This window comes from Diceros bicornis, chromosome 1 (genome assembly GCF_020826845.1).
Source record: "Diceros bicornis minor isolate mBicDic1 chromosome 1, mDicBic1.mat.cur, whole genome shotgun sequence".
NCBI classification, from domain to species: Eukaryota; Metazoa; Chordata; class Mammalia; order Perissodactyla; family Rhinocerotidae; genus Diceros; species Diceros bicornis.
This window is the reverse complement of record NC_080740.1, coordinates 86,688,454-86,714,981: the sequence shown is the minus strand read 5'-3', so window position 1 is coordinate 86,714,981 and position 26,528 is coordinate 86,688,454. Positions and strand designations below refer to the sequence as shown.

General features: G+C 51.5%; 1 protein-coding gene across 1 annotated transcript in view; it reads right to left on the bottom strand.

Moving 5' to 3' along the window:
• Positions 1-14,607, bottom strand: part of ERGIC1 (endoplasmic reticulum-golgi intermediate compartment 1) — a 105,429-nt gene extending 90,822 nt beyond the window's left edge. The window contains exon 1 of the mRNA XM_058546092.1: positions 14,523-14,607. Coding sequence (XP_058402075.1) covers positions 14,523-14,542 — 20 coding nt within the window. The 5' untranslated portion in view covers positions 14,543-14,607. The remainder of the gene's footprint in view (positions 1-14,522) is intronic.
• Positions 14,608-26,528: the final 11,921 nt, after the last annotated feature.

Genomic DNA, 26,528 nt, shown 5'->3' with positions numbered 1-26,528 from the left:
GAGCAAACAGAAGTGGTCCTTGCGCTCAAGAGCTTATATTCCAGTGGGACAGACAGATGGTAAATGACAAACTGCACACACAAATCACAGGAACTGTGGTAAGTGATCTGAAGGACATGTCCAGGTGTGATAAAACTGTCCAGCCAGGGACAGGGTGGGGGTGACCCAAATCAGACTGAAGAGTTGGAGTCTGGGCACATCTTTTTGGAGGAAGAGTAAGAGCTGACCAAGCCAATCCAGTTAGCTCCTCCTCTATACACTCCACCACCCCATCTCCTCCTTCCTTCTCAGTTTCACCACAATGGAAAATAACCATCTGTGCAATTATGTGCACACTGTCATTCTGCCATCTTCCCCACTAGCCTGGGAATGCCGTGAAGGTAAAGACGATGTCAGTCTTGTTTTCCCTGGAATCCTCCCCAATAAATCTTTGAGTGAGTGAGTGAACAGACCCCGCTTCCCCGGGCCTCAAGCTCCTCCTCCCCACGGTGGCAATAACAAGACCCCTTGGCCTTGCTGCTGGGAGATCGGGGCACACTGCCTGTTCTCAAGGGGTGGGGCTTGGTGCCGTTCTAACGTGGGCTGGGTGGGATGGGAGGGGAGGGGAGTTAGGGGCGGGAGAGGAAGCCGGACTCCTCCACCCTGTGAACAAATCACTCGTGGACTCCACCCGAGGTGAGAGGACAAGACAATGTCGGAAAGGCATGCCAGGACACACGGGGAGCGCTCCCTTCAACAGCACAGGGCTGAGCAGTTCCCCAGGGGCTGGCACCCACTGATGCTGTCACTGGACAAATCTTATGTCACCCGCTGGGCCAGCAAATGGGTGACAAGTTCCCAAGCATGGCCAGGACCACCTCCTGATCTCCTGGCTCCTTGAAGCAGGCCTGGGAGTCCGGCTTTCCTGCAAACACCGCCACATGTACCAGGCAGGTGATGGGTGACAAGGACAGAGAGAAGGGAGAGCAGCATGAATACTCAAGACCCCTGCCCAGTGCAGGCCCACCTATGGCAGGAAGCCTTCCCCAACCAAAGACGGCTGGGGACAGTGGAAGACGCACTCAAGTCGACTGTGTGGCCCTTGGAGGTGGGGGGGGTCATGCCCTGCCCTGGGCCTCAGTTTCCCCATTGGTAAAGTGACACCATTAATTCCTCCCTCATAGGTCAAGGTGCAAACTGTAGAGTGGTGACTGCTATGAGATGAAAGGGTGATTTCCATCCACCTCTCCCTACACCAAGTTTCAGATTTGTCTGTGCACAGATTGTAGGCTGGCTGTCCCCTAAGCCAGCACTTCCTAAAGCATGGCACCCACGCCACCAGCAGGCCTGGGGTGATTTCAGGGCAATACCAGGACCTGGTGGTTAAATGGCAGTAGACTTCACGGTGAGAAGGTTGTTTCCTGTTCAGTTCTCATTTGAACGTTCCAAGAACATCAAAGAGCAAGTCCCAGGCGGGTGCTCTTCGGTCCTCCACCACTCGTCTCTCCAGCACCTGCTGACGCCCCTTTTTTAACAGACCCAGCAACTTGAGCTAGAACTGAACCACCTTGCATAACATGTATCTATGGCAGGTGATACTGCTTTTCCATTTTCAAAGATGTTATCAAGTTACCCTTTATAAATAAAAATGTTAAGTTCAAAAACTGAGTAATTTAAAGAAAAACTAAGCAAATAACACATGTTGTTTATGACTATGCACCCAAATTATGAAGATGGTACCAGAATGGTGGAAGATTGAAAATGGGCTGAAGTTACCACGGCAGAGACAGCGACATGAGCATCAAAGCCCACTCTTTTCTCCTCCTTCTGGGCACACGGCTAGACCAGGCCCCCGGAACGCTCCTGGAGCTGGGTGAGACCAGGTCCCGGAGTTCAGGACAAGGGAACGTGAGCAGAAGTGATGGCGCCACGTCCAGACCCTCCATATCCTCCCTCTGTCTCCCCCCACCACCAGGCCTGAGAAAGGATCCAACACACTCTCGAGGAGGACAGAGCCACGAGGTGGAAGGAGCCTGGGTCTCCGGGTACCTGAGAGGGACAGAACATGCCCCCCCCCCCGCCTTGGGACTTTATATGAGTGAAAAATGAACTTCTGTTGCACTAAATCACTGAGATTTTCAGGTTGTTTATAGGAATTAGCTGATTTAGGCCAATATAAAGGAAGTACCTCTAGTGTAATTTCCTGCCAACCTGCGCATCTTCTATGACAGCCCGGATGTCCTGGTGCTTTTTTCCGTAACAAGTAACTCCCAAGCACCTAACAGACGCCAGGCACGGTCCTAAGGGCTTTACAGAGACGAGCTCAGCCATTCCTCACAACAGTCCTGGGAGCCAGGCACTACTGATTAGTAGGCTTGTCTTTCAACGAGGTGACCGAGGCCCAGAGGGGTGAAGCATCTTGCCCATGGTCACACATTTAGGAAGTAGTGAAGCGGAGACTCGAACCCAGGTCTGTCGGAGACGCAGAAAGCCCTTACTTTGCCACAATGCCATGCAGCCTTACTGGGCAAATCACCCAGGGACTGCCATGCCCCGACTATGTGCCAGTTCCTGGGGTCAGTCCTGCAGGAAACAGCACAAGTGTGACCTTGCCATGGCCTAGAGCCCTGCATGTGAGACAGAAGGGAGGCACGGGGCAGGAGCCAGATGGAGACAGGAGGGACTGGTGCAGTCAGGGAGGGCTGCAGGACAGCACAGTGCAGTGGGAAGGGCAGCCCCACTCAGGAAGAACAGGGAGGGCTTCTCGGAGGAGATGGTGCTTGAGGCTGGCTGCGGAGGGCGGGTGAGATTTCAGCTGGCAGAGATGGGTGGGGAGATGCTGTCTCACCTACAGCCAACAGCACCTCCTAGACCCACAGGAATTAGCACGGGACAGGCCCACCACCCCGTGTACCATAAGGGGCCTAAAAAGCTATGGGACAAGACTCACGCTCACTCCTTAAAACACTTCCCTACGCTGGGTGAAATACTCCTAGTGCTTTCAAGGGTTCTCCTGTGGGCCGCGCTGTCAGCTCTTCTTTCAAAGGGCATGGGGTGTAGTGGAAAGATTGGGGGAGTGGGGGGTGAAGCCACTCCACGCCGTAACGATACCTCCTACCCCTCAGAAGTGATTCGCACCCCAGTGCGGTGGGTCCTGCACCCAGGGAGCAGAAAGAGGCAACGTTGAGTCACGTGAGACAGCACAAGGGATTTTAGAAGCTGGTGGTCCACTTCCCTACAGGAGGGCCAGTTTACAGCGAGCGGGTGGGGAGAAAGACGGCCGACCAATGAGGAACAATACGGGGGGCAGCCTGGCAAACACCACCTGAACCAGGTGCTAAAGGTCAAGGCCACCGGTGATGTCACGAGGACGTCAGGTACCCCCGACAGGATGCACTGAGAAGGGCACTCCACCCCTGACCCAGTCCAATCATGAGGAAACACGGGACAAACCCAGACTGGGGGCCATTCTACAGGATACCTGGACAGTGCTCCTCAAGACTGCCAGGGTCATGAAGAACAAGCAATACTGAGGAACTGTCCCCAACCAGAGAGACGGGGAGACATGACCACGAATGCAGTGCGGGACCTTGGAGTGGACCCTGGAGCAGGAAAAGGACATCAGTGGAAAACAGGTGAAATCCAAATTAAATCTGGAGTTTAGTTAATGAGCACGTACCAGTGTCAGTTGCTCAGCTGTGACAAATGTGGTACTGTATGGTGTGACCCATGGAGAAAACTGGATGGGGGTATCTGTACTATCTTTACAACTCTTCTGTAAATCTAAATTATTCCAAAATAAAAACTGTATTTAATTTAAGAAAAAAAGAGAGAGAGAAAAGCAAAATCCCAGAACTAAAACATCAGTCCCATGAGGTTGGGGGCAGCAGGTGTGTGATGGCTCAGTGCTCTATCCCAGCTGCTAGAACACTGCCTGGCACACAGTAGCCCTCAATAAATACATTCAATGAACCGATGACTTCATCCCCACAGCCCACTCCTGGCCTGCTGACGGGGGCTCCAAAGACCGGCTGGAGAAAGGCCGGGAAGGTCAGCCCCACCCACCCCACAGGAAAGGCTGCACACCCTCTGCCCGGCTCCCCAGCAGGGCTCAGTGGTCACCTGCCCACAGATGCACACGGTGACAGAAAATGGTCACCAGGCCCAGCCTCCTCTCAGTGACCTCGAGGCCCCCCAAGGCTTCCATGGCTACAAACTGTAAACACAACTAAGTAGACGGCAGCTGACTTGGGGGTGTCCATGGAGCAGCCCCAAGAAGATCAAGGCGATAACACTCCCCTCCAGGGCACTTTTCCTCCAGGAAAGTGTGGTGAAGAAAGCCAGCTCTGACATCACAGAGCACTGGAGTCTCAACTGTGTCACCTACGGTTCGTGTGACCTTGGCCAGGTCCTATCCCCGCTCTGTGCCCAGCATCATTATCAGGCAAATGGGAACAATGCCCAGCTCCTACCTGGCATGGGGATGAACTAAGGGAATCCAAGAAAGGCCACTGGTCTGGCACTTGATAAACGGGGACTACTGTGGGCACTGTTGTCATCACAGCACAGGCCTGGGAGGTCACCTGAAGAGACACCCTGGGGGCTGAAGGTATTCAAGGATCTGGAGCAACAGAGCGTCACTCAGACTGAGCTCTGGCCAGCCCTGGGACTGCCGAGGAGGAAGGTCAGGTCCAGTGGCAGAGCTGGCAGTGCCATCCCAGAGCCCTCCAGAGGGAAGCCCTGTTGCCGGGCCTGGAGGGATCACGCCCCAAGGGGCCTCCGCCCAGCCTGTGGGTCCCGCACTCCTCCGCCTCCAAGTCTGCGCCCACCAGACCACCTCCCAAGAGTCCCAGGGCTCCGCCCCAAGTCCTGTCCACCTGGCCAGCATGTGCTGGTCACACTGATGTGTGTGATACACAAGCTGCATGCTGTGTGCAGCTGTGCAGCCACAGGCCATCGTCAGCCCTCAGAAGCCTCTGGTTTGGCTTAGCATGAACCGTTTTCACACAATTTATAACATTTTCATCATTTCCCTAAAAATTGGGGAATCTGTGGGGCAACAAGCCACAGAGCTGCCCCTTCCTGATGGACTATCACTGTCTGGTGGGCCAGAGCCCACACCAAATCACCCACTGAGGCACCTGCCTGGGCCCTGGGGGCATCTGGGGCATGACTGACCATCTTCTGTCTCAACACGGATTAATGCCTTGGTGAATGGGGTCACCGTGTGGATGCCACGTAGAGAGAGGAGTCTGGCTCCAGATGTAATGGCCCCAGGCGTTCTCATGTGAGTGTGACACCGGCCCTGCAAACCCAAGGGTCCCTGGTCTTACCATGTCCACCCACCAGATGACCCTCTGCTGAGGTCGACCAGGGCTCCACAAGGAGTGCCAGGATGGCGCTGCCACGCTAGGCCAGGAGGAGGGAAATGTACTCTATTTCTAAGCACACCTGTCTCACATTCCACGTGAGCTCATCTCATCCTCACAGAAACCCTGCAAGGAAAGAGTGAGCACCCCAATTTGCAGACGAGGAAAACCGAGATTCAGAGAGGCAAAGTGTCATGTCCAGGGTCCCATGGCTAGTAAACACGGGAAAGGGATTCAAATCCAGAGATCTGCCGAATGAGCACAACGTGAGGGCCTGTTCCGAGAGTGGCCTGACTGCGGGGCAGCACCCTGCAGGCAGCCCTTGGAGGGACTCGCAGTGTAGGAGGACATTCTGCAAGGGTGGCCAGGGTCAGCCCTCACCTAGCACTTTCCCCTGAAGATTTGGAGATATTTTCTCCATACTCTTGGACGCAGCAAAACATCAAAAGAGGCCAAATATCACCAGGAGTCCCCCAAAGTTCTCAAGGAACATTTTGGTTAAATTCTATGTGTCAGTGGCTCCTGGTGTGAAAGCAAGAAAGAAGACCTAGAGGGGAATCACAAAAATCGACAATGGCAGGGTATCAGCGAGGTGGGATCGCCCCGGGGTGAAGCACCCTCGCTCTGGAACCACAGACCCAAGTTCAAGTCCTAGTCCTGCACCTCCTCTGCTATGTGCCCTGGGACAGTCACCTCCCAGCTTTGAACTCGGCTTCCTGTTTTAAAACTAAATAAAGGGAACAATTAACAGGGTGAAAAGGCAACCTTTTCACTGGAAGAAAATATTTGTGAACTATATATTTGAAAAGGGGTTAATGTCCAAAATATATAAGAAACTCCCTCAACTCCACAGCAAGAACAAAAACAAAAAAACCCACCAAATAACCCAATTAAAAACTGGGCCACGGACTTCAATAGACGTTTCTCCAAAGAAGAACGGCCAACAGGTATATGAAAAGATGCTCAATATCACTAATCATCAGGGAAATGGAAATCAAAACCCCAATAAGATATCACCTCACATCTGTTAGGATGGCCATTATCAAAATAAACAAAGGATAACAAGTGTTGGCGAGGACGCGGGGGAAACGGAGACCTTGCACACTGTTGGTGGAAATGTAAAATGATGCAGCTACTACGGGAAACAGTATGGAGGTTCCTCAAAAAATTAGAACCAGAAACACAATACGATCCAGGAATTCCATAACTGGGTATTTATCCAAAAGAACTGAAATCAGGATCTTGAAGAGATATCTGCACTCCCGTGTTCACTGCAGCATTATTCATGATAGCCAAGATAGGGAAACAAACTAAATGTCCATGAATGGATGAATGGATAAAGAAAATGTGGTATATACATACAATGGAATATTATTTAGCCTTAAAAATGGAAATCCTGCCATGTGCGACAACATGGATGAACCTAGAGGATATTATGGTAAGTGAAATAAGCCAGTCACAGAAGGACAAATACCACATGATATTCACTTATATCAGGTATCTAAAATAGTCAAACTTAAAGAAAGTAGAAAGGCGGTTCCAGAGGCTTCGGGGAGGGAGAAATGGGGAGTGGCTATTCAACAGGTGTAAAGTTTCAGTTATGCAAGATGATTAACTTCTAGACATCTGCTGTACAACAGTGTGCCTCTAGTCAACAACACTGTACTGTACACTTGAAAATTTATCGAGAGGGTAGACCTCATCTTAAGTGTTCTTACCACAATTTTTAAAAAATTGAATGGTGTGACTATAAAATGATAGCATGAGCGTTTCTTGGTGTGGTGGAATTGTTCTGTATCTAGATCGGAGGGTGAAAGTAACGATGTAATGTCTTAAATTTCGTAGAAGAGTACGCCAAAAAAAGGTCAATTTTACTGCATGTTAATTAAAAAAATAAAATAAATTACAAATAATCACATCTATCTCCTGGGGCCAGTGTGACTCAAGTCCAGGGACGTGCGCAGCACAGTGCTCCACACGTCACAGCTGAGGACCAGTCAGGCATTCCTAATAAGATTAGCACTGCCTCCTTTCCTCCTTCAGAGATTCCAGCCCCGGACTGGAACTCGAGAGGGAAAAGCTAATGCCCCAGAAGGGCTGCCGCAACGCCAGTACCCAACGTTTTGGGGACCTGTGACTATACTTAAGTTGAATAACAGCCAGGCCTCTCATCTTGAATAGGGTTTCTACCTTTTGGATAAACAGAACATTCAGTCCATTTCAACTGGATCTTGCTTCCTGTCCAGCTGGGCCACCCAGCAGGTTCCAGGAGGAAGGCGTTCGGGGAGAGGGGGGAGGATTACACTGTCAGGGGTGCGCCGGTCCCCAGGGGGCCCCTTGATGCACCAGCTGTGTGACCCAGCTTCTCAGAGGGTTGATTTCCCTGGACTTAGGAATAATAAGGCCCACTCAGAGGGTGAGGAGATTTGCAAAGCTACCTACATGTCCCCTAGCCCTCAGCAGTGCAGGAAACCCCCAGTTCCTCCTGCCTCTCCCAAGGGTCACGACTTTTAAAAACAAATACATGGTAGTGTTGGAGGTTTTTTTCCTGTCCTGTATTTTTCCTGCATATAAAACCAATGTAATTAAGTTAACAAACCTAAATGTTAAAGTTGACAACAGACAATTAGGCTAATTACCATTTCTTTAAAGGATCAATTAGGCCTGTGTTTCCCAAACTGTATTCTGAGAAATGGTACTGGGCGTCCTACAAACAACAAGGTCGCTTAGACAACGAGTTTGGCAAAACTTGGCTGAACCAAGTGACTCGGGTTCCTTTTGTGTAGGACTTCTCAGAGCCTTTAGTAAGTTGTGAACCTCCAAGGGGGAGACGCGGCATGAAGGAGCACAGATGGGAGATGCTGAGTCAGATCAATCACACAGAGCAGGGCTTCGTCAACCTTACTGTGCATCCAAATCACCTGCAGATCCTGCTAAACTACAGATTAGATTCAGGGTGGGCACGGGGAGTCTGCATTTCCAACAAGCTCCCAGGTGAGGCTGAAGCTGCTGTCTGGGGACCACACTTTGAAGAGCAAGGGCGTCAATGGAAAGGCAAGACACTCTCCCTCTCCCTACTGACCATTTTACTGGTGAGGAACAGGCCCAGAATAGGGAATGGGCTTGCCAAAGGTCATGCAGGAGTGACAAGTGGGACCAGACTCGGCTCCCCAGCCCCTCCTCCAAGGACCACCTCCCCCATCCTGCGGCCCCGGGGATCTTGGCCTTGCTTGCTATTGGTTCTCCCCATTTAGAGCAATCCTTCTCAGTCCTGGCTGTGCGCTGGAGTCATGTGTGGGCCTTTAAAATTACTGACGCCTGGGCCCCCCACCCTCAGATCCTGATTACTGGGTCTGGACTGCAGCCTGAGTTTGGGGATTTTTAAAACTCCTCCCGGGGTGGGCCCGGTGGCTTAGCGGTTGAGTGTGCACGCTCCGCTGCTGGTGGCCTGGGTTCGGATCCCGGGCACGCACTGACGCACCGCTTGTCCGGCCATGCTGAGGCCGAGTCCCACATACAGCAACTAGAAGGATGTGCAGCTATGACGTACAACTATCTACTGGGGATTTAGGGGGGGTGGGGAAGGAGGAGGATTGGCAATAGATGTTAGCTCAGAGCTGGTCTTCCTCAGCAAAAACAGGAGGATTAGCACGGATGTTAGCTCAGGGCTGATCTTCCTCACTAAAAAATAAAAAAAATAAAACTCCTCCAGTGATTCTAGTGCACAGCCAGAGTTGAGGTTCTCTGACGTAGAGGCAGCGGGTAAACTTCAACCCAAATGCCCTCCTCACACCTGCCTGCACCTCCAATGCCGGATGAAAACCGCCTAGCAGCAACTCCAAAATAAAACATGAAAGGATTACCAGATGCGAAATGGAACGTAACGAGGCCCCAGCTGGCTAAGGCCCCGTCTCAAGATATTACAGGACCACAGTCAGGAATCCAAACCGCCTTGGGAGGAGAGATTGTCCATCTCATTCCAAGTCCAGACGAGCAGGTAAATATGCTCTACGAGCTAAAGCCCTGGTGGCCGAAGTGGGAAAACCTGGACCCTCCAGAGTGAGAGGCTCTAAGCTGGCATGAGACTGTAGTGGGAGTCTTTAAAGACCATTTCAGAAGCAGGTGTCAGACCAAGTGAGGCTAGTTAAAAAAAAAAAAAAAAAAAAAAAAAGTTGGTAACTTTAAGCTTTGTAATGAGCACTGTTGGGAAAGGATTAGAGGTGAGAAAGCCAATGAACGCAATGAGAGGAGGTTTCAGTTCTCTCTGAACTTAGTGAACGGAAGGGAAAGCCTGAGCAAGGAGGCTGCAGGATCCAGTGGGCTCTGGAGCCAGACGGTGGGTTCCAACCCCAGCGCCTTCTGCTGATCCGCCACGTTCCTTCACGCCCCTCCGTGGCCCACCTGTAAAGTGGGACAACAACAGGGCCTGTCCTGCAGGGCTGTAGAGGGATTACGCGGGCTGATGTGAGATCCTTACAACAGCGTCAAGCACTAGGGAGTGCTCAATAAAGGTGAAATACTGGCTTGATTTTCACGTTTCCTCTGGCCTAATCTTTATTTCCCTTTTGCCCTGATTTTTAAGTCTATATATTTTTAAACTTTTTAAAACATAGAAGTATGTGTTTTTGTCAGCGTCCCAACTTCTTTCCGGAACGAGGCAGGGCAGAAGTACAGGCACTTATGTTAGCGACTACGTGCTGAGTGTTAACGATGTGCTCAGAGGCCCCCTTGATGGCTGGGGCTTACCTTGGTGTAGGGAGTGAGGGGCCCCTCGGGTGAGGCTGCGTGGGGAGCTAAGGACTTCATATTTGACCTTCAGAGCAATGGGCCCTGCTTGAAGGTTGAAGCCAGGACATGAGACAATCAGGTCAGCTTTGGAAAGCTCACTCAGGGCTCCTGAGGAAGGCAGAGCCAGAGGCACCGCAGCAGGGCCGGCATCATGGGTGTGCGACCTGTGTGATCATACAGGGTCCCACGCTCTGAGGGGTCCATGCTTAGCTTAATGCTCTGCTGTCACTGCCCTGAAATTCTTAATACTTTTCCAACAAGGAGTTCTGTATTTTCTTTTTGTGTGTGTGAGGAAGATTAGCCCTGAGCTAACATCCGTTGCCAATCCTCTTTTTTGCTGAGGAAGACTGGCCCTGGGCTAACATCCGTGTCCATCTTTCTCTACTTTATATGGGACACCGCCACAGCATGGCTTGGTAAGTGGTGTGCAGGTCCGCGCCTGGGACCCAAACCTATGAACCCAGGGCCACCGAAGCGGAGCATGCAAACTTAACCGCTATGCCACTGAGCCAGCCCCTGCATTTTCATTTTGCACTGGGCCCCACAAATTATGTGGCTGGCCCTACCTTGCAGGGACACCTCACTTGCCCCTACATCTATCCTAACAGGTGAGGCAGGAAGGTTACCATTCCCTCTTGAAGATGAAAAAACTGAGGCCCCAAGAAGTAAGTCAACTGTCCCAGGGCGCAGTTGGTCAGCGGCAGAGCAGCAGCACACCCCAGGTTTTGGGGTTTCAACTTGGGGACCACCATTGTGGGGGAGCTGGCCACCTCTGCCTCCCTGAGAGCAGTGCTCAGGCTCCCCTGGGCCTGGGCTGCAGGAACTTCCCCCCCTCGCCTACCCTAGGCTGAAAGAGGCAACAGGTGCTTGTTACCCCCTGCCAGCCGGAACTGGGTACGGTCAGGGCCGACGCCCACGGATCTGGGTCACAAGGCCAGTGCCACATCAGCAGTGTGCAGCGATTAACGAAGCAATGCAACAGGAGCACAGCAAACACCAGTCATCCTTGAAGGCCCAGGAGCCCTCCTCTGCGCTCTGCCTCCTCCCCCACCCCAACAAGTCAGAAAGAGCCAATTTAAGAAGGGAGGGGGAAAATTCCCCACCAACAGCTGCCAATCTGCCCAGTAAAGGAAGAGCTGGCATATCCTATCACTCCATGCCCTTGGCTTCCCTGACAGGCGCTGAGGAGCATTTCTAAGGGGGAGCTTGGCCCAGACACTGTTCTGGGAGCTGGAGTTACAACAGAGAATATAACAGATAACAATCTCTGCCCGAGGGAGCTCAGGTTTTAAAGGGAGGGAGAAAGGGGAACAAGCTTAACAATTAAATGAATTATGTAGTGTCAGGAAATACAGGTGCTTAAACAAAATAACACAAATGATGAAAATAAGGGTCGAAATTTATTGGGTGCTTCCTCTGTGTCTAAATGCTTTACACACACGGCTCTTAATCCTCTCCACAACGGGTCCCGTTCTCATCCCCATTTCACAGACAGGAAAACTCACAGGAGTCAAGATGCACAAGATCCCAGAGGCAGTAAGAAGACAAGGAGTATTGATGAGAACGGGCGAGAGGTAGCTCTTTTCCCCCTCTCCTGATTTTGTTGTTTTAATGAGAGCAAAACAAGCAGGAAGCCTGGTTTTCTCTCTGGCCTCAAACTGCGGGAGGGAGTCCAATCAGAGGATGCCCCTCTACCCTCCCCTACGGTTCTTAAGACACCTGACAGGGTGGTGGGCCCCTCCAAGCCCTCCCTTTTCTCCCAGAGCTAAGGCTTCCAAGCTGACAGCCCTGAGTTCAAATCCCAGCCCACCAGCACACGGCCCTGGGCAATACGGGCCCTTCCCTTTGATTCAAAATCCCTTCCCTTTGATTTAAGATTTTATTTATTTATTTTTCCCCCCAAAGCCCCAGTAGACAGTTGTATGTCATAGCTGCACACCCTTCTAGTTGCTGTATGTGGGACGCGGCCTCAGCATGGCCGGAAAAGCAGTGCGTCGGTGCGCGCCCGGGATCCGAACCCAGGCCGCCAGCAGCAGAGTGCGCGCACTTAACCCCTAAGCCACGGGGCCGGCCCCCTTCCCTTTGATTTAAAATGAAGACTAAAACTCCCTCTCACAGGCGACAAGGGAACGGATGTCAAGTCTGCACTCTGCAGTGCCTGCACAGTGGTGGGTGCCCCACACATGCCCCACTCCTAGGGACCCCGGATGCCCTCCTCCCTTCTCTCCAGTGCTGAGAGGGCAGGGCCACATGGCATCCAGCTCCACACTGTGAGGCACGAGGCAGAGGGCTGAGCACGGTAAAGATTTGATGAATTAAAACTGAAGAGAGGAAGTTGCGGGGGACGGTGGAAACTTCCTTAGAACCTGCGCCCTGGAATTAACAGACTTTCAAAAGTGCAGGTCACTAGGCACAGATGCTCACCCTCCAGTGTGCACGGGCGAAGTGATGGATCTATTCTCCCCGTTCTGTGCTGAGCCCAAGCCCTCGAGACAACTGATGAAAACACCTCATGAAGCTGGGGCCGCGATGGCACCTGGCCGCTCCAAATCTCCAACTCAAGGCGCACCAGGTCAGGAGCTGTGCGGGACCCGCGACCCCGGCCCACCCTTCAATCTAGCTCCCGTGAGGGGCAGGGCAAAACCCAGAGTCCTAGGGACTCGACTTTCTCCTCTTAAAATGGGGTATTAGGTGCAGAGTGAAAGGATTAAACGACCAAAGCAGTGATTTCCCCAACAAGGTCAAAATCAGCGGGACCTAGTGAATCACGTGGAGATGGAGGAGGAGGGGACAGGAATTATCAGCCTGGGTAAGGGGCAGCTTTGTGGAACCAGGAACCATAGGCCAACCACAGCTCGCATGGTCCAGGCGTTAAGTGGCGGTACGAGGACTGCCCCTGACTTCCATCAGAGGGGCTTTCCTTGTTCAGATCTGCCCTTCGTCTGCAAGCACTTGTCTGAGACCTTGGGGCCGGCCTCAGGGCTGCACGGAATGGGCAGCAAGCCGGCAGACATGTGCTGGAGTATGTCAGCCAGGGAAAGAGGTGCAAGGCCAATGTCCTTTCCAAGCCTGAACCCCAACGTGCCCACAGGCTGTGGGGGTCACTGCCAGGCTCTTCTTCCCAGAAAGGCTGTCACCTTACCCTGACTTCAGTCACACCTGTATGGAGGGAAGGAGCAGGCAGGAGGGAGAGCTCCCCGGGGCAATGAACCCCTATTTTGCGGACGAGGAAACGGCCACGTGGAGAAGCTCCTCACCCAAGGACGCCCCACTCCTGAGCTCCACGCCCTCCCAGGTGGAGTTCACACTTCTCCGCACTCAGTCCTCACAGGTGGGACCTTATTTTTAGCTCCAGGCTGCAGGTGGTGAAATGGAGATGCTGAGAGGGCTCTGACACTTGCCCAGATCATCCAGCTGAGCGCTATAGGAAGCTCTGAACCCAGAGCCTTTGCTCCTAACTTCTAGAATATACTGAGCTGCTCAGCAGAGGGGGCAGAGCCAGGATTCTAATTCAGCTCCTCTCCAGCTAAAGCCCTGCTCTTCTCCTGGCCAGATACCCACAGCACAGCTGCCTCAGGCCAGCGCGTCCCCTGGGGCTGCACACCTCAAGCAAAAGTCTCGTGGAGACCCCTTCCTAGGCAGGCTTGCAGAAGGCCTAGCCCAGCACAACGTGGACTATGAGGCAGCTGGATCCCACAAAGGACCCATTGTGGTGACTGTAGAAAGCCAAGGCCAGCCAGGGCTAGGCCCTCTGCAGAGCCCTGCCCATGGTTCCCCCAGCCTCCTCCCCTCCACGTGGTGCCCCCATACCCAGAGCACAGGACCAGGATTGGCGAGGGGACAGCCCTCCTGTTCTGCCCAGCCTGGGGCAGCCTCAGCCTACGGAAACCTAAAACCCTCCAGCTGCTGCCAGGCGGGATGGGGCTGCAGACCCCTGCGGAGCCCTGGGGGCTCAGTCAAGGTGCCCTGGACGCACCTGTCAGCTGGGGTGGGGTCCACGGAATGAAGCTCTGTAGAGGGGAGGAGGGAGATGGCTTGTTTGCTCCCATCTGGGGGAGCGAGGAAATCTGTTACCCAGTATGGGGGAGGAGGATGAGGATGTGCAAAGGGTCGGGGCAGGCTGGGGAGGGGGCTCGGCGGAGGGAGGGGGTGGGACGGTCCCGGGAGGTGAGGGGCTTTCCCTGCCGCTGCACCAGGGCGCCCTCGGCGGCTCCCGCTGTCTTTGTGTGCTGCAGGGGGACCGCCCGGGGTCCCCGAGAGTCTGCCGAGGCGTGCACAGGGCGGGGGGCCCCTTTTGCAAGCCCGGCGGGAGGGGTCCGCGGCGTGCCCGGGCACCCCCTGTGCCCGCGGAGGGGGCTCCCCGGTGGCCGGGGTCGCCACACTCACCTCCTGAAGTCAAAGGGCATGGTGCCGCCGCCGCCAGGGGTGGGAACGCTGCAGGCCAGGCGGGCCGCGCGCCGCGTGGGTCCCTGCCCGCTGCCAACGCCTCCTCGGCCGCCCCGCCCCCGCCGCCGCCCCCCGCCCGCGACACCCGCCACCGGGAAGTGACGCTCTGCGCAGCCCATTGGGCGCCGCCCGCCGCCCCCGGCCGCCCCTTCCGCCGCGCGGTTAAAGGGGCCCGCGGGCCAGGGTGGGTGGGGGCTCTCTTGGGGGTCGAGGCTCTCGGAGGGGAAGGGACCCCGCAAAAACTCACGCATCCGTTCCTTCCAAGCCCCCCTGAGTTTTCCTTCATTTTATCTCTATGTAGCCTCGGGCAAATCCCTCTGCCTCTCAGAGCCTCTGAGTTTTGCAGTTGTGAAACAGTTTCATTGAGTTGTGAAGATTAGATGTAATGATCCAGATTTGGGCCGTGCACGCGTCTAGCTCTGAGTAAGGGCCTAATACTGTGTGAGAAGGGAGGTCAGGCAGTCCTAGATCTGTAAAGCGGACCCGCCACTCCGCTGCTGTGCCTTTCTGGGAAAGACGCTTGGCTTCTCTGAACCCCCATCCCTTTCTAATCTGCACAGAAAGGACGATGGCACTTACTCGAGGAGCTGTTTCCTGGGGATCCAATGAGAAAGTTGGAAGACTGGCTTAGTGCAGAGCCTGGCACCTAGGAAGGGCTCAGTCACCTGCAGCTGCTGTGGTTGGCCTGCCTGGTAGCTGTCTCTGCTTCCCTCTTCCATTTACCGTCATTCTGGTGGTACTCACTGAGCACCCCCTCCAAGCGGGGTCTGTTCAGGATGTGCAGGTTGTTCCAGAGGCAGGCTGAGGCCTGCTCTGTGACTCGGCCCAGGGCAGACCTCTCTGAGCCTCAGTTTCCCTCTGTGAAATTCACAGGCAGTCAGCCTCTCCCTCCAGGATTGCTGGATTAGAGGAGATGGTAGTTGAGGTAACACAGGACCCATGTAAAGGAAACTCATTCTGAGCGTCCCCTGGTTCTGTCATTGGTCCCACCTCCAAGGTTGTGGTGACACAGGGCTTGAGAAATCCCAGGGGAGGAAAGTGGGGGCTCCTGTTCAAAGAGCAGGGCCAGTGGGCAGTTTCCTCCGCTATAAATAGAGGACAATGGTGGTGGGTACCTGTTCCTGGAAAGGATTCGGAACGCACAGTGCCTGCAGAGAGTCTGGCGCAGGTGGGGGCGTTGAACCAGACTCCTCCTCTGGAACTCACATCATGGCCTGACCCGTTGCCTCTCCTTCCTTCTGACCTCCAGCATTCCCTTTGCTTTCTCTCTTTCATTGATTCATTCATTCATTGATTCATTCATTCAACAAAGGGCTGGCACATTTGGAAGAGAGAAGGAAATCTCAGCCTGAACTGGAAACCTGGGGACAACAGGAAGGGTAAAGGGGCCTTGAGCAGCCGCTGGGCCCAAAAGACTGTTCGCTGGGCCTGTGCAGGAGGTGGGTCATGCAGTGATGGGCATTTGACCACAAGTCCTCCCTCCTCAAAATGTGGTCCACAGTCTGGTGGGGGTCCACAGGCCAGCTGCTGGGGCATCGTGGGACAGATTCTCAGCCCCAGCCCAGACCTCTTGAATCAAGTGTGCATTTCGTGTAATCTCCAAGAGATTGGCTGGCACGGTTAAGTTTGAGAGGCCCTGTGGTGAAGGACCTTGCAGGGAGGAGTGGGGGTGGGGGTGGACCTTTTGCATTTGCTGTTCCTTTTGCCTTGATCACTTTCCTCTCTCTGTCTTCCACCCTGCTGTGTGGGCAGAGAATGTGCAAGTCTCTCCAATAGGATTCTCCCTTTCTTCATAACTGTTAACTATGTTAAAAGAGCCCATACTCTGGAGCCAAGCTACATGAGTTCGTGTTCCAGCTTATCCTCTTACCAACTTATTTTACCTCTGTACCTCAATTTCCTCACCTGTAAAATGGGGGCAATAATAGTACCTTCTTCGTAGATCTGTTTTGAGGATGAAATGTGTTGACAGATGTCAAAGACTTAGGACAGTGCTTGGCACAATCAGTACAAGGTAAGGTTGACTGTTGTTGCTGGTTTTTTTCATGATGATGGAGCTCCCGATTTTTGGCTGGGCATATGGGTGCTCAGAATGAAAGTTGCCATTTCTCAGTTTCCCTGCAGCTAGGTGTGGCCATGTGACTAAGTTCTGGCCATTGAGATGTAAGGGGAAGCATCTTGTGGCAGCTTCACGGCTAGTTGGTACATATTACCCTCTGTGTCCCTGTCTCCATCTGGCTGCCCAGAACATGGATGTCACCATCCAGGACCACGTGGTGGAGGCTATGCAAAGCAGAGCAACAAGATAGGAGCCTGGGTCGTTGTCACTGAGTGGCACAGTACTTGTCCTCAAACACCTACCCAGACTTCTAGGCAAGAGGAAGATAAACATCTAACTTGTTTAAGCTACTGTTATTTTAGATTTTCAGTCACTTACACCTGAACCTAATGACCAGCCTAGTTAATTACTTGACTTGGCTCAAATACTACATGCAGAATAGGCCAGGTTGCCCATTATGTGCTTGCATGGTACCCTGTAGTTTTTTTGTTTTTGTTTTTGTTTTTTTTGAGGAAGATTGGCCCTGAGCTAACATCTGTTGCCAATCTTCCTCTTTTTTTTTTTTCTTTTTTCTTCCCAAAGCTCCAGTACATAGTTGTATATCCTAGTTATAGGTCTTTCTGGTTCTTCTATGTGGGACGCTGCCTCAGCCTGGCTTGATGAGCAGTGAATAGATCGGTGCCCAGGATCTGAACTGGTGAACGCTGGGCCACCGAAGTGGAGCGTGTGAACTTAACTGCTACACCACCAGGCTGGCCCCTGTAGTTCTCCTTGGGTGAACTCGTCACAACTTGTGATTAGATTATTACAGATTGGCCAGTGTCTGCCTCCCCATCTTGCCTGGAAGCACTCCAGGGAGGATGGACCTCTGTTTGCTCACCGTCGGATCCCAGCATCCAACCAGGGCCTGCACGTGGTGAACGTGCAGTAACTACGTGTGGAAGGCTGAATGGAGGCTTCCCCGGAGATGGGCCTTCCCACAGAACAGAGAGGATGGGGAGGGGGACACATCAGCAAGGATCTCTGTGGGGACACTTGAGGTCTGTCACTCAGACCAAGCTGCCAATTCCAGATAATCCACACGCCCAAAAGACCATGGGAGATGGAGCTAAGGAAATCAGATTGGTGCTGTGGTACGTGAAAGCTCTGGATCTCTTTGACCAGGGAGTGACTTAACAGAAGCTGAGTTTTAGGGTTACTAATCTTGTGGGGCCCTGTGGTAGTCAGCCTCCAATGGTCCTCATCTCCTGATGTTCCCAATGAATAGGGCTGGCCTGGGTAACCAACAGGACATTGCAGAAATGACAGTATGTGGTTCCTGAGGCTAGATTTAAAGGGCACTGAGGCTTCTGCTTAGGCTCTTCTGAATCACTTGTTCTGGAAGAAGCCAGCTTCTTTGTCCTACACTCAAGTGCCATTATAGAGGGGTCTGTTTGGCAATTAACTGAGGCCTCCTGCCAAGAGCCGTGTGAGTGAGCCACCCTGGAGATGGATGAGGAGATGGTCCTCAGCCCCAGTGAAGTTGTCAAAGCTGCAGCCCTGGCCCACACCTTAACTACAGCCACGAGAGACCCTCCCTCAGCACCACCCAGCCAGCTGCTCCTGAGTTCCTGACACTTACAAACCGTGTGAGACAATAAATGTTGATTTTAAGCCACGAAGTTGTGGGTAATCCGTTACACAGCAGTAGATAGTTAATACAGCCTCTTTCCCTGTTTGCTTTTCTACCAGCACCTTCTCTCTGCCTTCCTCACCTCACCCGCAACTGGTCTAGTGAAGTGGAAAACACTTCAGTCAGACAGCACTCTAGCTGGGTGACCTGGACGCGCTGCCTAACTAGCTGGGTGTCTGAGCATGAAATGAAGGATAATAATACCTTACTTGTGGCAGGTAGCCTCTAAAATCGCCACCCCAATTAATGCACCTCCTGCACCCCAATTAATTACACCTTTGTGTGATCTCCTTCCTTAGAGTGTAGGCTGGACTTATGGACGCACGTCTAATCAACAGAAGACGGCAGAAGAGATGGCATGTCGCTCCTAAGACTAAGTTATAAAAAGACTGTGGCTTCTGTCTTGGACACTTCATGCCCCTCAGATCAGTAGCCCTGGGCAAGCCACCTGCCATGTTGTGAGGCAGCCCTGTGGAGAGGCCCATGGGAGTGAGCTCTGGATCTTCTGAGGCCTGACGACAACCATGTGAACGAGCTTCGAAATGGATCCTTCAGCCTCAGTTGAGCCTTGAAATGACCATAGCCCTGGCGGACAGCGAGACGGCAACCTCATGGGAGACCTTGACCCTGAGGCATCCAGTTGAGCTGCATCTGGATCCTATGAGACAACAAACATTTGTTGTTTTAAGCCACTAAGTTTGTGGTAATTTGTTATACAGCGACAGATAACAAACACATGGCCCTCAAAGCTTGCTGTGAAGATGAAGTAACACTTATAGCACTTAGCACATAGTGCGTGCTGATTAAATGCTTGCTGAATGAACTAGTTAAGAAATCAATGAATGTTCTATCACGTAGAATGTTCCCTGGATCCAAATGCTCACCCGCGTCCACCCGCTCCTGCCAAACATGTCACTGAAAGTGTTTTTTTATTTTTGCCCCTTTTTCTCCCCAAAGCCCCAGTAGATAGTTGTATGTCATAGTTGCACATCCTTCTAGTTGCTGTATGTGGGACACAGCCTCAGCATGGCCAGAGAAGCGGTGCGTTGGTGCGCACCCGGGATCCGAACACAGGCCGCCAGTAGTGGAGCACACGCATTTAACCGCTAAGCCACGAGGCCAGCCCTAAAAGTGGTTTTAAGCAGGAGAATGGCAGAGTCAAATTTGTTTTTCTGTAATGGGAGACTAGTTTGTGTTCCATGGGTGTTGCTGGTTCAGCTGTGGTCTGGGTGAAGAGAGATTAAGCAGCAATAATCCTTTGTCAGCTCAGAGAGGTCTTGAAGGTAAGCTGGGCCTCGTAACAGGTAGGCCTTTGAAGAAACAACTCTCCTTTCTTGCTCTACTAAAGTCTCCTGACCAACTAGAACACTCATTCACTCATTCATTCATTTATTCATTATACATTATTCACTGAACACCTCTGTGTGACAGGTCCTCTGGATGTAGAAAGGAAGATGACACATGAGTGTTTTCAAGAAGCAGAGAGGAGGTAAACAAAAGTGTGGTGCCATTATGAAAAATCAGGGGCAGGGGCACCAGTTCCTTGTGCAGATGCAGCTTTGTGTGGTAAGTGCAGTGGTAAGGGCAGCACCAGAGGTTCTGGGAGGCCAGGAGGGGTCCCTAATTCCACCCATGGGGATGAATTGGTCCGAACTCTTTCAGTTGAAGGTGACAGAAATCATCTCAAATCAACACACCCTGTCTCAGGCAAAAAGAAAAGAAAAATCCAGCGGTAGAGTTGGGTTTCAGGCACAGTTGAATCCAGGCACTTCAACAATTGCATCAGGAATGTCTCTCCCTATCCCTAGGCTTATCCTTTTTCCTCTGGCTTCATCTCCAAGCATGCTTTCCCTTTGTGCTGGCAAAATGTCTGCCTGTAGCTCCAGGCTGATGGTTTTCCCACTCAGCAACTCCAACAGATAAAGATGACCTGTTTCCTGATACCTCCGGCAAACGCTCCTGGGCTGACCCTCAGGGGCCTGGCTTAGGTCATAGCCCTGAATGATGGGCTCCAGGAGAAGCGAGCACGGGGATTGTCCAGGCACAGGCTGAACACCAGCCCCTAGTGCAGGGAGTGGAGTCAGGCTCATCCTACATACACAGACTCAGATGGGAGAAGGGTGGTTTCCTAAAGACAAGTCAGGGCAGCATTGCCAAAGATGGAGAGTATGTTGGGAGGCTAAATCATCAGATATCTCCTACAAGGAGTCAGGGAAGGCTTCTGGGAGGAGGAAGAGTCTGAGCTGAGACCTGAAGAACCAGTAGGAATTAGTCAGGGGGAGAAAGGCAGGTCAGGTGAATTAGTTATCTACTACTGTGTAACAAATTACCCCAAACAAAATGAACACAACAAACATTTATTATCTTGCATTTTCTGAGAATCAGGAATCTGGGGGCTGTGAACAGGGTAGTTCTGGCTCAGGGTCTCTGAAGACGCCTGGAGCTGGAGGATCCAGACTCCCTCACGTGGCTGTTGGCAGGAGGCGTTAGTCCTCCTCACGTGGGCCTCTCCGTAACTCTGGCCGTGACGTAGCTTCCCCTGGCGTGAGTGATGAGCGGGAGCCGGCCTTTTATGAAGTGGTCTGAGAGGACACACCGTCACTTCCACCTTCTTCTGTTCACAAGTCCAGCCTACACTCAAAGGAGGGCTCACACAAGGGTGTGAATCCCCCCTCAAAGGAGGGGGATCACTGGGGTCACCTTGGAGTCTGGCTACACACTGGGTAAGGACACTAAAGCACTGAGGCGGCAGAGTGGACAGCGTGGCTGTGACCTAGGGCAACAGCAAGCTGGAGAGGTAAGCAGGTGGGGCTGGACTGTGAAGGACTTTGAGAGCCATGTTAAAAATGTGCACATTTTTCTGTAGGCTGTTAGCGGCCCTGAAGCATTTTAAGTTGGGATGCATCACAATATTTTGATTTGCGGGTTTGAGGGAGTCCAATAGATAGCACTCTCTTCCCTGTCCACGCTCTGAACAAATGTAACTGCTATCTGCAGGGGGCTTCCTAATGGCGAACCTCAGAACTTCGCAGATGGACCCATCCAGCTGCAGGAATGGCAGAAAAAGTACAGGACTCCCTGGGGAGGGTTGGGGGAGGATAGAGTGGAACTTGGCTCCCTGCAAGCAGTCTCTTCCCCAAAGAGCTGGACAACAGTCTCAGACCCCAGTCACCAACTTACCAGTCATAATTCACCCACCTCCCCTCGTGGTGTGTGAAGGGAGCCCAGAAGTATTGAGGGAAATCCCTCTTCGTGGAAACCAGAGGAGTGGGGAAGCACATTCCCCACCAACCACTTGAAATTTTTCGAAGTATCACTCTGGTGGCCAATGTGGAAGATGAGCTGGAGTGGAAGACCAAGGAGAAGCCTGTTGTAATCTTGGCAAGAGATGGGGAGTGGAACCAAGTCTTGGGAGTGGGAGGAGGGTCTGGAGGCAGTTAAGAGACTTCTTGTCAAGCTACTCAGAAGAGTTCCAGAGGCCAGGGGCCTCAAACACAAGGACTTACAGGGCCAGGCAGGCAATTCCTCAAATCTCCTAAATTTGTCCCACTCTCAATCTTCCCATCACAGTTGCTGGCAACTCCATCAACTTCCATTTTCCCATTATCTTTGTGTCTTGACATGAATACAACCATGTTTGGCTATTCCATGAACCTACAGCCACCAGCACACAAAGGAATATAAAGCCGCTTTCTGTGTGGTGGGAACTGGCCCTTCTCCCACAGAGATAGTTGCAATTTGTAAGATTACAAGACTCTTTGGGCGTCATAGCCTGGGACGGACTGGCCATCTGTGCCAGGCTGGGATGATAGCCAAGGGGCTCAATGCACGTACACAAGTACCGGGCTGGGACAATAGCCAGGGGGCTCAATGAACGTACACCACTGATAACCATTTGTGCATGAGAACACCAAATGCTTACTCTGCAAAAGCTTACTCTGAAACTTGCCCATACTATATAAGCTGCTGAGGACTGGGGCTTGATGAGAGTCTCACCTGTCTGGGGGACACCTTGCCCAGGACCACTGTTGATCAGAACTCCTGCCTAGCCATGTCAATTGAAGGACCCTCCCCGGTGTAAGGGCATGGATGTTGTGAGCACCCGATCTGATGTTTCTCTTTTCCGTCAATCTGATATTTCTCTTTTTGATTGATCTGATGTTATTTCCCTTTGGTCTGTCTGATGTCTCCCTTTTCGATCCACCTGATGTTTTTCCCCCTTGATATTTGACCTATTTGGACCTGTTTGCTGCCTTTGCCTTTACCCTTCCCTATATAATAAAGTATACATTCAGTCCCTTCATCTGGGTTGGAAAGTTTCTTTTATGTCTCTGATCGAATCCACCAAACCTCTCAAAACACCTTGTCATCATCTTTGACTACTCTCTGTCTCTGCAGGGTTGCTATAATGAGTATAGTAGATATGAGGTTCATTGAGTTTATTGAATCTGAATTGATGTCTTCACAGTGTTCTGGAAAATTACCAACTGCCATCTTTTCAAATATTACTTCTGCCCTATTTTCTCTCTTCTCTCTTCTTGCTTTTAGTCTCTCTCTTCGTTCTGCATAATTTCTTCTGACTTATTTTCCAGTTCAGTAATTGTCTCTTTGACTGTGTTTAATCTGCTATTAAACTTATCCACTGAATTCTTAATTGTTGTATTTTTCAGTTATGGAATTTGTATTTGGTTCTTTTTCAGATATGCTGTGTCACTGTGCCAGGTGCCTTCTGTTTGTTCCTCCAGAGCAACTGCACTCTTCACCCTTCTCTGTGTGCTGGGAGGTATACCTGCATTGATGGCCCCCTTACCCTCTGGCCTCCAGTTGGCTTCAGCCTGTGGGAGCACCTGCAGTAGATCAGAGGAAGAAGAGAGCAGTTTTGATATTTATTCCACCAGTTTTCACCCTGAGGGGGTCACCCAGGTTGGCTGTTTCCCTTGATGAATGTTACCGTTCCCGTCAGGTGGTCCTCTCCGTCTAGCTCCAGCCGTCTGAGTTCTGGTACTGCTTCCTCTCCTTGCCCTTTCAGGCCTGGGGATACTGACGGCACGCCACTGTCACTAGCTCTAGGGTGCCTCTTATAGTTTCCCTACACCCTTCCCATACTGTTAAAAGCTTTGCTTTGTTAAACTCTCCTCTAACCACTTAAGAGTATGCCATCACTTTCAGACCAGGATACTCTCTGATACAGTTACTTTGTATGGTTTCCAGTTTCCCTGCAGAATTTTCATGGCTTTTTATCTCCTTGGACATAGCAAACATCATTATATTACAGCCAGTGTCAGATAATCCCCACGTCTGGAGTCCCTGATGTCCAGTTCTGCTGATTCTGCTTGTTATCGCTCATGGTGTCTTGTCTCCTCATGAATCTAGTGATCTTTGATTATGTGCTGAAAAATTGCATGTGAAAAAATATTTATAAATATAATTTTAGGGCTGAGATTTTTTTTATTGCTTTTGCCCGGCACCTGGGACAAACCAGTATTCTGAGATCACCTTATTTCAAGTTCAGAGCTTGAGATTTACTGTGTCACCCAGACAACTGGAAACTGGGCTCACTCTGTGTAAGAGCTCATCTACTTTCATTTCACACCGACTTTGATGGTGCAGCCTTTCAGGGGCACAGCCCAAGCTCAGGGGAGAGTTACCAAAGTCACCACCTTTGGCAGACCGTGTGCTCTGATGTTAGTCTCCTCGGCGTTCAAAATAAACCCAGGAGAAGGGCATCAGGACAAAATAAATCCAGCATCTGAGCCCTTTTGACCATCTCCCATGGCTACCACCCTGATGTAAGCCACCGTCACCTCTCACCTGGATCAGATGTCGCTGCTCAACTGGTTTCCTGTTTTTGGTCTTGTCACCTACAGCCATTCCCAGCACAGCAGCCAGAGCAGACCTTTTACATCCTAAGTCAGACCATGTCCCTCCTCTGCTCAGAATACCCCTCATCTCACCCACTCACCCCATGTCACTCAAGACATTGTAGAAGGCAGAGTCCTTACAAGGCCAATAGTCCACAGGGTCTGCCCCTGTTATGTTCAGGCCTCCTTTCCCGATACTCTTCCTCTTGCTCCCTCTGCTCCAGCTGCAGGGGCTTTTCGTTGTATCTCGAACACAGCGGGAATGCTCCTGCCTCAGGGTCTTTGCACTGCTGCTCTTCTCTGGTGTCTGCTTGCTTTGCGCATCTTCAAGTCTTTGCTCAAATGTCTTTCCAGTGAGGCCCTGGCTCCCCTCTGTAAAATTACACGCCTCCCCGATCCCTCCTTTACCCTAGTCGATTTTTTCATAGCATTTATTGCCTTCTAACATACTATTATATTCATTTATTTATCATTTACTTATTTTGTGTGTTGTCTCTCTCCTCCGTGAGAACATCAGCTCCAGGATGACTGGGATTTTTTGGTATGTTCTGGGTCCCTGCTATGTCCCAGAATCTAGGGTAATGACTGGTACATACATAGTAGGGGATCAATAAATGTTTATTGAAGGAGTGAATGTAAATCAGAGTGAAGTGATGCCAGGGCCAGCAGGAAGTTGGCTTGTGTGGCCACTGTTCTGCAAGGTGGAGGCCTGCATAAATGGGCGATTGTTACATGCGAGGGGATTGCGCAATTAAGTATGTATACTGAGGATGACGGAAGTCAGGTTCTCACTGTTGGAGAAGGGAGGTACAAATACGGAAAGGTGGAAGATGTGGTTTTGAACTGGAATTGGAGGTATTGGTATAAACTTATGGATTTTAATATGTAGATGGATAGATAGATATAGAAGTGTGTGCGTGTGTGTGTGTGTGTGTGTGTGTGTGACTATATATACATCTCCTTCCTGGCTCTCTTATCAGGGAAGGCCTAGAAGAAATGACACACCTACTGCCCAGATCTTGGTTTCTAAATATCATTCTCCACTGAAAAAACAGGACTCCTTGGAGAAGTAGTTGATTCTCAGGCTGGGAGAAGGAAAAGTACAAGATAAGGATGGAACATCTTTTGGGGTCAGAAAGTAAGGACACGCTCAAGGAATGAGGGGGACATGTGAAAAGGATGCAAGAGGCAGCTTGAAAGAGCTCCCACTTACCAACTCTGCGACAATTTAAACATCAAAGCGTAATGATGGGGGCCGGCCCGGTGGCGTAGCGGTTAAGTGCACGTGCTCTGCTTGGGCTGCCTGGGGTTCGCAGGTTTGGATCCTGGGTGCGGACCAATGCACTGCTTGTCAAGCCATGCTGTGGCGGCGTCCCATATAAAGTAGAGGAAGATGGGCACGGATGTCAGCCCAGGGCCATCCTCCTCAGCAGAGAGAGGAGGATTGGCATTGGATGTTAGCTCAGGGCTAATCTTCCTCACACACACAAAAAACACAACAAAACTGGTAATGATAATGGATTGTTACACGTGGAATAAAATCAGAATCTGTGAGTTTATGCTGATATAAATAAACAAACAGATAAATCAACAGGGGAGAAGAGAGAGCTCTTCCTTGCAGTAGGACGCCAACTAATAAATGTGGGTGGAACGATGGAATTAGAAAATCACCGTTTGGCAACCATCACAGTCATGGATTCAGGCAAGACTCATCGATGGTGGTGATGCTGAGGGTATTCTTTACGTTTGCTCCCACACTCACCCATGCAGGTCTCCTCCCCTCACTGAGAGAGAACACATATACACAGCCTTTGAAGGGTGATTGGAAGTCTGAGTAGCTAACTTTTCCTGCGTGTGAATCTTGTCTGCCTTGGAGCATGGACCCATGGTGACTACTCTTTGTAACACCTGCGCCTGATGAAGCGCCACGCGCACAGCAGGTGCACAGGTAACACCAGTTGAACAGGTACCATATATGTGGAGGGCACCTGTGTCCCTCTCTGTCGCCAGCCCGTGACAGGTAACTTTCTAGCATTTTCAATGCATTTGAGGAAATCTCAGTTCTTTGGGTTCTCTTTTTCTGAGCCCCATCTTTTCCCTTTTTCATAAGTCTTCCCTCTGTCTCTGAATCCAGATAAATCTAGGAGGGTCAAATTTCCCTTGCAAGCTGCAGTTCAGTCCTGCCCCTTTCTTGAGACCCACTTGCCTGACCCTTTTCCCCTTGGCACGTTAGCCGCTCACTGGGCCCCTGCTCCGTGAGGCTCGTGACCTAACGTGATTTGGATTGTGCTAGCCTCGTTTCAATCCCGGCTCCCCCGTTCTCCTGGCTGTGTGACCCTGGGCAAGTTACCGAA